The 11,554-nt window shown below is 46.8% G+C and overlaps 1 protein-coding gene across 1 annotated transcript in view; it reads right to left on the bottom strand.

Annotated features, from left to right (window-relative positions):
* Positions 1-11,554, bottom strand: part of ntng1a (netrin g1a) — a 116,015-nt gene that overhangs the window by 91,159 nt on the left and 13,302 nt on the right. The window contains exon 2 of the mRNA XM_035655448.1: positions 3,894-4,551. Within this exon, the coding sequence (XP_035511341.1) occupies positions 3,894-4,142 (249 nt within the window). The 5' untranslated portion in view covers positions 4,143-4,551. The remainder of the gene's footprint in view (positions 1-3,893; positions 4,552-11,554) is intronic.

The raw sequence follows: 11,554 nt of genomic DNA, 5'->3' as shown, positions 1-11,554 counted from the left end.
CTCTCTCTCTCTCTCCTCTCGTCAGGCTTTGGTGTCTGTTACCTTCAGCACTCCAGGAAGCAGACGCAAGGCTTTAAAATACACCCGCCTCTATGAGCGCAAAATCAATTACCAGAGAGATGAAATTCTCCGATAACGCGGCCTAATGATAATTGCCCCGAATCTGCAATGATCTGACTCACGATACAAACCACTATTGGCATTGCAGCAGCGTATTGGCAGCCAGAGTAGCTGGAATATCAATGATAATTGTTCCGATGTTGATTTGGAGCCACGTTACTGCCTGGGGTAAACATAAACCAATTGCAGTGAATTGGACTCTATGGTAAGCGGCAGGGGTCATATTTCACTGATGTTTGTGTGATTTGTGATGAGTACAGTAGAAAGAGGAAATGGTTATGTGGGAGTTAACCACTGCCTGTTTAATTGAAGCACTCCTATCACATTGACTGCTGGAGACATGAGGGCGACAGCGCATCGCAGAACTCCTGCTAATTCAATAAGCGATCATCAGACTGTTGAAATGCAGGCAATAATAATAATAAACTCAGTTTCAACTGTGCGTCCAGAAATAGAACGGCTCCACAGAAGCATTAGACACAGATGACCGCTGTTCATCCAGGATTCATCCACAGTCGCCGCAAAGCAAATACAAGACACACTTCAGGTTCAAATGTGGATCAATCGGAGGTCACGGGGCCACCCAGGGGGAGATCGGAGGGCGACCCCATTTTGACGGTGACATCCCAGATATGGCGTCCTACCCCCTTGACTCCCCCAACCCCAAATCCCCTTTGCCTTCAACCAACCTTGGTCGTATCACGGGCGTCAGCATTTTTCAAAAGTGCCTGAGAGATGTCGGGCTGAATAATGTGTCCTATGAATAAAACACATTAGCTACAAAACATGTTGAATTATTCACATTTCAGAGCCTCTATCCCGCCCGCCCCACGCAATAGATATTAGTTCTTCAGTCACCGTTTGCACATAGTCCTCAGAGCCTCTGTCTCCCCCATGTTCACTCCCGCTCGCTCCTCTCTTGATCATTCGCTCACTGTCTTTGTCATCTGTATTTTGTTAATCCCTCTCTGTTCCTCTGTGCCTCCTCTCAGCTGACTTTCTGCTGATGGCGACTGTCTATTTATACTCCTCAAGTTACTACTTTCCTGGAACATCTCACTATTTATCAAAAGAGCTCTTGAAGCTGTTGAGGAGTGCATTTGTTCTGAGAGAATCTTTGATGACTTGGTAACACACGACGGCCCAAAATGGATTCATCATTTAGCGTTAATCTGAGGCGACCAGCTGCGAGTTTCAAAGTGTAAAGGACCCGGAATAAGGAGGAGGGCGGGTTGCTAATTAAATACTTGACCTAATATGCATCTCATTTTATTTTCAGCTCCACCAGGAATTTGTGATTTTCATGATTGCAATGTAATTTGCAGAATCAACAGCACCACATGAACTTCAAAGGGTAAACCAATCAACCAATCAATGCTTTTTATTGTGCTGTTTAAATATAAAACCCCTCTTATCGTACAAAACACCACTTTTAAATCATCATGATTTTATTAATGTGCAACAATGTGGAACCCGTTATCAACAAGTTGATGGTGGCAAATTTGTTCAGTAATTAAACAACCCTTACATTCATTCACATCTTTTGTGAAATGAAACAGAAAAAAATCTTCATTATTTCAAAAGTCCCCTTGAAGTCTAGGGTTTTTGGTCAAAAAACAACAAAGTAAAACCCCATAAGAAAATTAGTGCAATCCTTACACTTAAATTATTTAGATTACTTCTTGAATTCACACAGCACAATAACCGCTTAACCTGTTGCCAGTTCATAAATGCTTCTTTTGGAAACAAATCTATTTTTGGCAATAAGTATTACATTATATTTCTGGTTTGTCTGGAAAGAAGACAAAGAGTCTACAGGCAGGCTCCTGTGAGGCTTCACTCAGAGGACGATCAGCACGATAGCATCAGCAAACTCTTATATCCTCTATGCCCCAGTTTGAGCACTGGTTTAGTGTGTTAGAATGATGGGAATGTCATTAGTTTTGCAGGTATTTGGTCATAAAATAGAGTGAAATTTTGACCTGATTATGGCATGGAGGAAAGGTTAAGTAATCACCAAAGTTATTACAATTCATCCTGATGGCGACATGATTGTTTGTACCAAATTTCTTGCCAATCAACAGCTGTCGACACATTTCACTGAAAAACACAAATGTCAACCAAACATGGTGCGAGAGGAACAATTTGGATATTATCAAAGTCATAAAGCTTCCTCCACTGGGAAGCATGAATGTCTACACAAAATCTCTTGGCAATCCATCCAACATCTGTAGTAAAAAGTCTGGACCAAAGTGGACTGACAGACCAACTAACATTTCTCACAGGAAGGCAAATATGCTGAATGAAAAGCAACAGTCCCCAAGTCCAAATGTGTCACTAGATTCCCGAAATAAACATTTTAGGGGGGGAAATTACCATACACACTATTAACGAATGCTGACACTGAATATTCTTATGTTGGGCCACTGTGTTTAAGAGTTAAAGAGGCAAAGAAATTAACACTTACAGTGCTGCATGGGCAAAGGTGTTGCTTAACATAAGAAAACCAAAAAAACACATGTATTGGTGCATAAAATAGTGCTCCACTTAAGTTTTTATACATGCTGTTGTATTTTTAGTCCACCTATGCACTATTTCACCCAGAGATTGTTTGAATTTTTAGGCCACTCTAAAACTACATTGATGCAACAGAAAAGCTGCACTGGGACGCGCTGAGTAACTGTATTTTTATGCGACTCTGAAGTGTATGGGGGGTGAGGTGAGTACGTGTGTTTTCATTGGTAAAGTCACATTATACAGTGTTTTTTGCAAGTAAGCAGCATCAACAGCACATCAGACAGTGTTTGCAGTGCACACCGAGAAGCAGCTCTGTGAACAGCAGAACATGACGTCAATGGGCACAAACCTCTATTTCTTCAGCCACAGAAACATATCTGAGTCACACAGGCTTTGAAAGTGTCTGTCACGGCTGCGAGGTCAGAACAAGCCGAGTAGATACACGATACACAGACACAGATAAGAAAGCTGCCTTGGTTTTTTTTGTGTGTGTACAATATTTTTTTAAAGGAAGACTCCTGAGTTTTTACCAAGACTGAAGCGTGACATCACCCATTGGTTTGTGGAGAACCATTTTGAAGCCTCAAGCTCGGCATTTTGGTCATTGCCATGATGGTTAGATGGAGCCTGTGTGAGCCAGTGGAGGTGACGTACTCATTGGTTGCGCAGTTTTGACTCGTCCGTAGCAGGAAACAATCGTGGCTCGCCTGGTTCCGAACAATCTCGTATTACAGATAAACAGTTAACTAAAATATGTTTCTGAAATGATTTCAAGTGAGAAATAGGCAACGCAGTAAAATAATCTAGCGTCGTATTGGATCAGCACTGCCTAGTTTGACAGTTTAATCTGAGTTTGGTGCACTGAGCTGGACAGACTCACTGAGAATGACCTGTCAATCATAAGGTAACCGCGCCCAAAATCATACGCAACTTTATCGTCTATTTTACTCTAAATTGGACCATAGTTTACTAAATGCACATCATAATGTATTGAAGAAGACGTGAAACAAGCGATCGAGACCATAAACTCATTAGGTAACTGTTTACTGAGCTCATAAATCAAGTGGGAATTCAGCTCATATTAGAGTGAATGGCATTGGTGTGTTATTGCAGCCAATGGCACTCCCCCAACTAGACTTTACATAGAATGCAGGTTTAAGACACTTAACACAGCATTGGCTTCACTTTTCAGATCCGGAGGCTCTGTCCATTATATATACTGTCAATGGTTTTCATCACTTTTGGCATGTACTTACCAGGGCACAGTATGTCTCTGGAGGGTCTCCACAGGTGATGTTGGGGGGGTCCAGAGTAACCTTCAGGTACTGGGTCATGTCTGCTGCTTCTGGCTGGCAGGCCATGTAGTCCCAGGTCAAACCTTCATCTGAGTAAACCTGGGACTTACACACATCGTAGTGGCCCCATGCTGCAGGGTAGTGCTGTACGGCTGCCTGGCAAACACCGGTCCATAGCGCCTGCAGCGTCAATGCCAAATGGAAAAGCATGACTGGTCCTCTCTCAGCTCCTTCTTAAAGAGGTGTGTAAACAAGGGATCCCTCTTCTACTTCCACTTACTACAACTCACTCAACTAGAGTGAGGAGGCATGCCAAACTCCCCTCAGGTGGAGCGAGGGTTGGTTTAGAAGTGTCTCGTTGTTTTTCTTTACTATTTCTGTCTCTTTCAGGTTTCTGGAGTGAGGAATAACTACGAGGGATGGGGAGGTTACCAGCCCATTGAGAAGATAAGAGGAGAGGATTGAGGGAGGGAGGAGGATGGTGGAGGAGAAGGAGGAGGAAGAGGGGGGAAGCGAGTAGGAGATAGCCCTCTGACACACTGATAGGAAGATGAGTGACAGGTCTCCTCAGCTCGCCTGGCTGTCAATCATGGTCCTCTTCCTGCGTGGCGATCTGGCACTGTGGAGAAACGAGAAACAGAAGAAGGGGGGGATGAATATACCTCCCGTTTGGGAATAGAATTTGACAGTGAGCGAACATTAGCTGGCGCCATGGCATGGTTGAAAGGTGTATGTGTGAATAGTAAGTTGGGTGGGTGCTACATAGGGGTGCCATGTTGGTGTTAGTTGTCCATCAAAACACAAAAAAATCAGTAAGTGAGGCCATCAGGGTAAATTGGATCCTGTTGCTTTCACACCAAACCCTCATCTCACTCAGCAGTATCAAGCCTACAGTGTTACAGCTTACCCCCCCCCATGCACACACACACGCTAGCGTTAGAACTGACCAGGCGTGCACCGGGGCTAAAGATCGTTCTTGCGTGCATAGAGTAGTGTCGGAAGAAGAGGTAATCACAAACGATGGGGCTGCCACCAGGTCCAGCTATTCACAGTGGAATTAAAGCCAAGCTTTTGTGTAGGTGATATAGTTATGGACCATCTCGCGAGGTTATGTGTTTAACCCAGCCAACTCTGGCAGTGAATAGCGTTGTCTGATAACGTGAGTGCAGGGAAGAGCTTGTAGAGATGAGATGTCGTTTTCCCATCTCCACTTGTGCCAAGTAAATGTGATTTGTGGAACACTGCAGAAGACTGTGCGAAACCAGGCTGTCGCAATCCAGCTTATATAAAGGATCCTGAAATGCTAGCAAAAAACGCCTCTGTAACAGTGAAGTAGCTATCTAACTTAATTAGTTCTTAAGAATCAAAGGATGTTGTAGGATGATGACGAGGGGAAAGACGTTACAAAGAATTACACACATGGCAGAACTAATGTTCTGTGCATTAGGTACACAAAGAACCAAATCAAAACAAGCACGCAGGTCTTGCTTTCTTGTGAGGAGATTCATTGCCAAAGCAAACAGACAGAAAACGCTAATTTCTAGATTGCACGAAGCAAAAGGCTTTTGCCTCTTCCTCTCTCACTCGTCTCGGTCGCTCGTCTCTCTCCTGTTCTCGTCTACGCTCGTTTCTCAGTTTTCTCTCTCTGTCACACACCGAAACCACCACGCGACAGCATAGGTTCCCGTGCTGGCCGCTCTCGACTGTCTCACCAGCCATACCCTGTGAGCGAGGGAGCCAACCCTAGCCAGGGGAGAGAGGGGGAGGAGGGAGGAGGGGCATCGGATGGGTAATGCAGTAGAGACACTGTCAAAAGTACAGCCTGTGTCCTGAAATAAAGCTGTGTGTTGTGAGCAGCGGTCCGCCTGCGTAACGCCCGAACCCCCGCGCTCCCGACTGCGTGCCAGCCGGACAGAGAAGGCTTCCCTGGGTTAGCCCTGGAGGGAGAAAGGAGCAGAGAGAGCAGCGCAGGGAGGGGGTATGCGCACTACTCCGCTAGGATAACATGGCTGGTGTTCCTCTTGCAGTCTCACTCCCGCCAGCTATTGTCCTCAGGAAGATGAAAAGGGTTTCGTCTGTGCGTGTGTGTGGGTCAGAGAAAGCCAGTTGTTTGAGTGTGGTGTGTGTGTCGGGTGTGTGTGTGTGTGTGTGGGGCGGCAACGGAAGACAGACCAGGGATCCGGGTGTATGTGTGTACAGGTGGGCGTCTGGGTAGGTTTAACCAGTGTCATACCAGACAGAAATCACTTGCGACAACCTCTCAGCTGCCGCAATCTTTCTCTGTCAATTACACAAGCCACAAGTGACTGAATCCAATAATTGGCTTATTTGGAATGAGACAGGCTTCTGTGTGTGTCTGGAGCCACGCGATCATAATTCATTACATCACCACACTACGCATGCCAAAAGTGTGCAGACCGGTACAGATTTTCACCAGCGATCCATTTTAGTGGCTTGCTCCCACTCATGGTTATAACTCGGCGTGACCTGGAGAGCATATTCTGTGTCAGGCTTACTTTTGCTGTTCATGTGTATCCTCTGAAAGGTGATGTGTGCCTACAGGTAATGCGAACGTTCCCTCGTGCGTTGATAAACCGTTGCTAGATCTGTCGCGGTCATCACAGGATGGTTCATAGAAAAGGGTATCAACAAGTTTCTTCTATATACAATAAAAATAGGTTCTCATTGGCAATACACAAGAGTGGATGAGCAGGTAACAGGGCTGCTCTGTGCGTGCGCGTTTTATTGCGTATCTTTATGCCTTTATCTGTTACGTTTGGGTGTGCTGGACGAAGTATACTCTTGCGTTCAAGGTCATAACTGGCGTTTCTCTTTGTTTTGCTGGTGGTCCTTGTTTCATTTGAGTCCTCCGCTTTGAAATCCGCTGCCTTGGTTACATGTCGTAGATCCCAGAACGCGGCAAATCGCTCCAAATTTCTGTCAGCTGGGCTCGTATGATCGAGTGACCCTTTGGCCTGTTGCCTCACCGTGTAGTTTCTCCTACCATTGTTAGGAATGATCAGGGATGGCGATGTGGATTGATATCTGAGAGTGATTATATAAGATACCGTTTTTAACTGCTATCATCATCTGGGTTCTTCTTTATTAGAGGTGTGATTCTGCATTGTGCAGATCAGTGGAGTTGGTCGTTTTAGAAAGATTTGAGAGGCCGATTCTACATCCGAGCTAAGTTTAGTCTATTCTTGGAAAAGAGGACCATAGTTTGTTCGGGACGTGCTTTTGAGAGGAAATTTATGTTTATCTATCTTGTATTTTAAGGGACTGTGGCTGTGAGATGGATGGGACATGCAGGGGATTTTCTTCTTCATTGGTTGTTTCTATTTAATTATTTTATTGTATGCTTACGCATTACGATTCGCGTTTCTTCTTAGATGATGGTCATGTTGTTTCCAAACAATGACGAAAAGCACGGAAAAAAGCATGATGGGGCTATTGTATTCATTCCAGGTAAAATGGATCTTACGAGTAATTGGCTTGATACAACTGATCAGCCATAACGCATTATTCAGCATGACAGGGTGAGGTGATATACTTACACTTGATTATTTTTATCGCATGGCAATCCGGTCATGTGGCGTGGATGATGTGGTGATGGCATGGGCAAGTGATACATTTGTCCTCAGGAGTTGATGTGTTAGAAGCAGGGAATTATAATGGCAGCGTGATGGGATTTGGGACCTTTGGGACAAAGGTCCATTTGTTATGTTTATTGGTTGGATGTCTGGGTCAGATTGTTTGCTGATATCTGTGCATGTCTTGGTTCTTCCGCAGTCTGCTGATGCTGCCTATGTTATTTCGCTGTCTATATTATGCTTTACTTATCTAAGGAATGTATAAGACCTGGTGAATCCTTGGTTCGGAGGGTCAGTGGGGGGCGAGGCTCACTGATGCAGGAGGCTGTAGTGTGTCTTGTTGTGTGGTTTTATATGTGAGCTACTGTAGCTCAAAAGGTGCTATTAAAGTTAATGTTGTGGTTGTGGGGTTCTGATGTGGAGAGTAGAATGTGTGCAGTATGGTGATGCTTGTGTTGTCTTAGGTGGTGTGGTTGTTGGTTCTGATGGTGCCTTGTATGAGTGAATATGGTATTATTTGAATTCTGGGTTGTACCTTTATTTTGATGCTATGACACAGTGAATTGCTAATGGTATAATATAGCGATGTTGCGGTGCTGCAGAAATCTGATTTCTGTCGTGTGTATATAGTATGTAAGTGGTGTCATTATTCAGAGCATGCTTTGAGAGACCAGGTTAGACGATTGAGATCTGCTTTATAGATTAATTTCTGATTTAGTGAGCTGTATGTTATGGTGTTTGTTGGTCTGGATGTGAAGGAGTTTCCTCCTTGATGTATTTCTTTTAGAAGTAAAGAAGGTTATTTTCTGTAAACCGTTCTTGTTTGTGTTCTATAAGAATAGCCACACTGTTGGACTATGTCAGATTTATTTGGTTAATTTTACATTTCTTGCAGTGATGTATAGTACGGTTGTTTATTCAAGTTCGCCGTGATTTAATTATTATACCTAGGGTGTGATCATCATAATTAAATGGGGTTGTTCTGCTTGTGAAGCGGGGGGTGGCGCTCACGACGTTGACAGTAAGCGTGGGTACGCTGTGTGGTACGCGTAGCGGCGGGAAGCGGCTGAGCGTGCGAGTGCGTCGCTGTGCGGGTGTGGGGCTGCGTGGTCGTGTGGTTGTTTTGTTGTTGGTGCGTGTGCTGGCGTGGTCGTTTGGTCGGAGGCTGAGCGGCGTGTATGTGAAGCCGTGGCGAGAGCGCAGTGAGTGAGTATGATCGAGCCTCGACCGGTGTGGTGTAGACCTATGGCGCGGAGTTCTGGGCGAGTCGTGTTGACGGTTGGACTTGTGGCGTGTGTGTCGAGCGTGGGTAGAGGGGTAAGCATGAGAGAAGAGCTGTAAACAGAAGGATGAAAACTCTCGCAACAGTGAAGAGGGGATGATATCGAGAAGACCAAGGATGGCGGTGCGACAGTGGCACGGAAGAAACGCTACCTGGGTTCGACGTGTGTACGACAATAGTTAGTGTAGCAATAACAAGAGAGCAGCAGGAAGGCCGATACATATAATGTTGAGCTGTGCGCGTCGACTGTGGGTGTGATCGAGAATTAAGGCGACGCGGGAGTAGTCAATAAAGACGCTCGGTGACGCAATGCTGCCAGCGGCAGCGGCACGAGGTGCGATGTGGGAAAAGACTGTGATTCTTTTAGAGAACGCGGCGAAGTCGCGCGGGGGAGACGTGAGCAGGTTAGCATCTGGTGTTGAAATTGGGGCGGAGAAGGGGAGTGTATTGATGGCGAGTGTAAGAAGCGGTCGTGTGTGGCCGACATGGAGTCGCTGGCCGTCGGAACTGGAGCTGTACGCTGAGTCGGTAGGAGAGCTCACAATGGGCGGGATGAGACGAGTAGGCGAATTCGGATTGTGGTTGGTAAGAGCAGGTGCGTGCGCGGAAGGTGGCGTGTGTGGTGAGGGCTGGTGAGCTCGCGATTGCGCCGCTTCGTCAGGGGGCAAGAAGGCAGCGTTGAGTGCTGCGGCAGATGGTCGGCCACTGCGCATGCTCTGAGACTTTGGTAGAGCGAGAGTCAAGCGTCGGAGGTGCCGCCGGTGATAGCGTTGTGGGGCTGTGTCTGGCGTATTGACCGTGTAGATGAGACAACTCTGATTAGCACGGAGTGAGCGCGTGAGCGCGGACGCGTCGCGTTCAGTCGCGACAGGCGCGTGCGAAGCATCAGCACACTCGACAGCATGAGAGAGCAGCAGGCGACGCACGAGTGGTGGTGGATCAGATAGGCTGAACTGAAGATAGATCGGTTGTGGTGTGTGGCGAGGGTATGCGACAGGAGAGTGGAGGAGCAGGACACTGGCTGAATATAAAAGTACTACTGGTGAGTACGTAGGTAGTCATCGACGCACACGGACAAGCTGTGTGAATGTAGTGGCTGGTTACCATAAGTAACTATCGAAATTAATTCCACTGTTAGCCGAGCGCGCAGAAGTAGGAACACTGTGCACACCTGGTGATTATCAACTAAGACTCAACCTAGTTTTTTGTCAAGCATGTGTGGGGCGATATGTGTGACAGCTTAACTTAATATTTGATGGACCCAAAACTCGTGTCTCAATGGAAACGAACAAAACTTGAAGTAAGTCACTAGTGCGCGAGGAATTAATTAGATACAGGCGTTGGAAAGTCGGATATCCGCATCTTTATCAATCGATGATTAAAAAATAACTATCTGTATTCCTTAGGAGAACACGTTCTCTAAAAACAGATATGATGTATGTTGAGGGATATTTTAGGTCTTTATGAACGTGACATGGAGTAACATTACCTCTCAATGACGGAGAGTACTGGTAACCTTTGAACTGCGTAGGCGGGGTAAGCTGGCGCCAAGTGGTAGACGCAGTAGGCAGGCAGGTCCGAGAGAGGGAGTTCATTCTAGTCTCTGCAGGAGAGTTGGGTGTGCATGGAGGATGGTCGATGTACAAGTGTTGTGTCCTGGGGGCGGGCGGGCGGGGTAGTGGGTACAGAGGCGAATTGTGGATAGTGACGCCAGTGTTGATTTCACCTCGTTGTTCGTCTGTTGCATGTGAGGGGTTGAGTTGACTTTCTTGACGGTGATTTAGATTGGTGCCAGTAGTTTGCTTGGTGCCCGGCTTCACCTGGACTGTACGACCAGAGTTTGAGGCGCGCCGAGAGACAAGTCAGAAGCCGCGCCGCGCGGGCACGATGGAAAAACGGCGATCCCAGCTAGGCAAGGTTGTTGGCTTAACAGATGGTGTCATCAGGTGGTGTCCGGGACCCATGCATAATCGTTGCGGCGCAAGCGGTGAGTAAGTGCTGAAAGAAAACCAAGAAAAATTAAGAGTCCATGATAATTCGTTTTTTATAGCCTTGATCGAACAATTTTCCTCCTTAAATTAGGGAAAAGATTTGTAGGCAGTATCGGGAAGACATTGTTTATGTAAGCTCAGGCCCAGTAGAGTGGAGAGCAGCGCCTGGAAGGCACAGAGCAAGTGTCGCGTAGGAGGATGGTCGCGCGCGCGACGAAAGAGTCGTCACTCGGGAGAGTAGAGTGCGTCAGTAGTCGAGAGTGCAGCGACAGGGTAAGGTCGCGTGCAGGTTTGTGCGGGTTGCCTGTTCAGGCCGTGCGCCAGTAAGATATACTAGCGCAGCAGCAGACCTGAGCTTGAGTAAGGCAGGGCCACAGGGGTACGTGTGCCTCATTTGTTTCGTGTAGCAGGGAACGCGAGCGCAACGTGTTCTGGGTGCGGCGTGCTGTAGTGAGTAGCAAACTGGCTGAGAGGTCAGTCGAGGAGACTTCCGTTCGCGAGGGCGGTTTGTCGTGGGTTTTGGCTTGTCCCATGAGAGGGCTGACGCGCATTCAGGGAGGGGCTAGGTGGTGAGGGGTGTTCCCCGTTTGAGAGAAGAGAAAACATTTGCACTGCGGAACAGACGGGGCGTGGAATTGTCAGTAGCGCGACCTGTGGGTGTGGAAGAAAGATTCACGCGTGAAGGGGGTGACTATGGTTTTTGTGGGCTCGTTGAGTGTAAGAACAGGAGAGAGGTTTGTGCGACACGGTGGGGGA

The sequence above is a fragment of the Morone saxatilis genome, unplaced genomic scaffold (genome assembly GCF_004916995.1).
Source record: "Morone saxatilis isolate NCDOM2014 unplaced genomic scaffold, NCSU_SB_2.0 Contig0, whole genome shotgun sequence".
Classification (NCBI taxonomy): domain Eukaryota; kingdom Metazoa; phylum Chordata; class Actinopteri; family Moronidae; genus Morone; species Morone saxatilis.
This window is presented reverse-complemented; position numbering and strand designations above follow the sequence as displayed.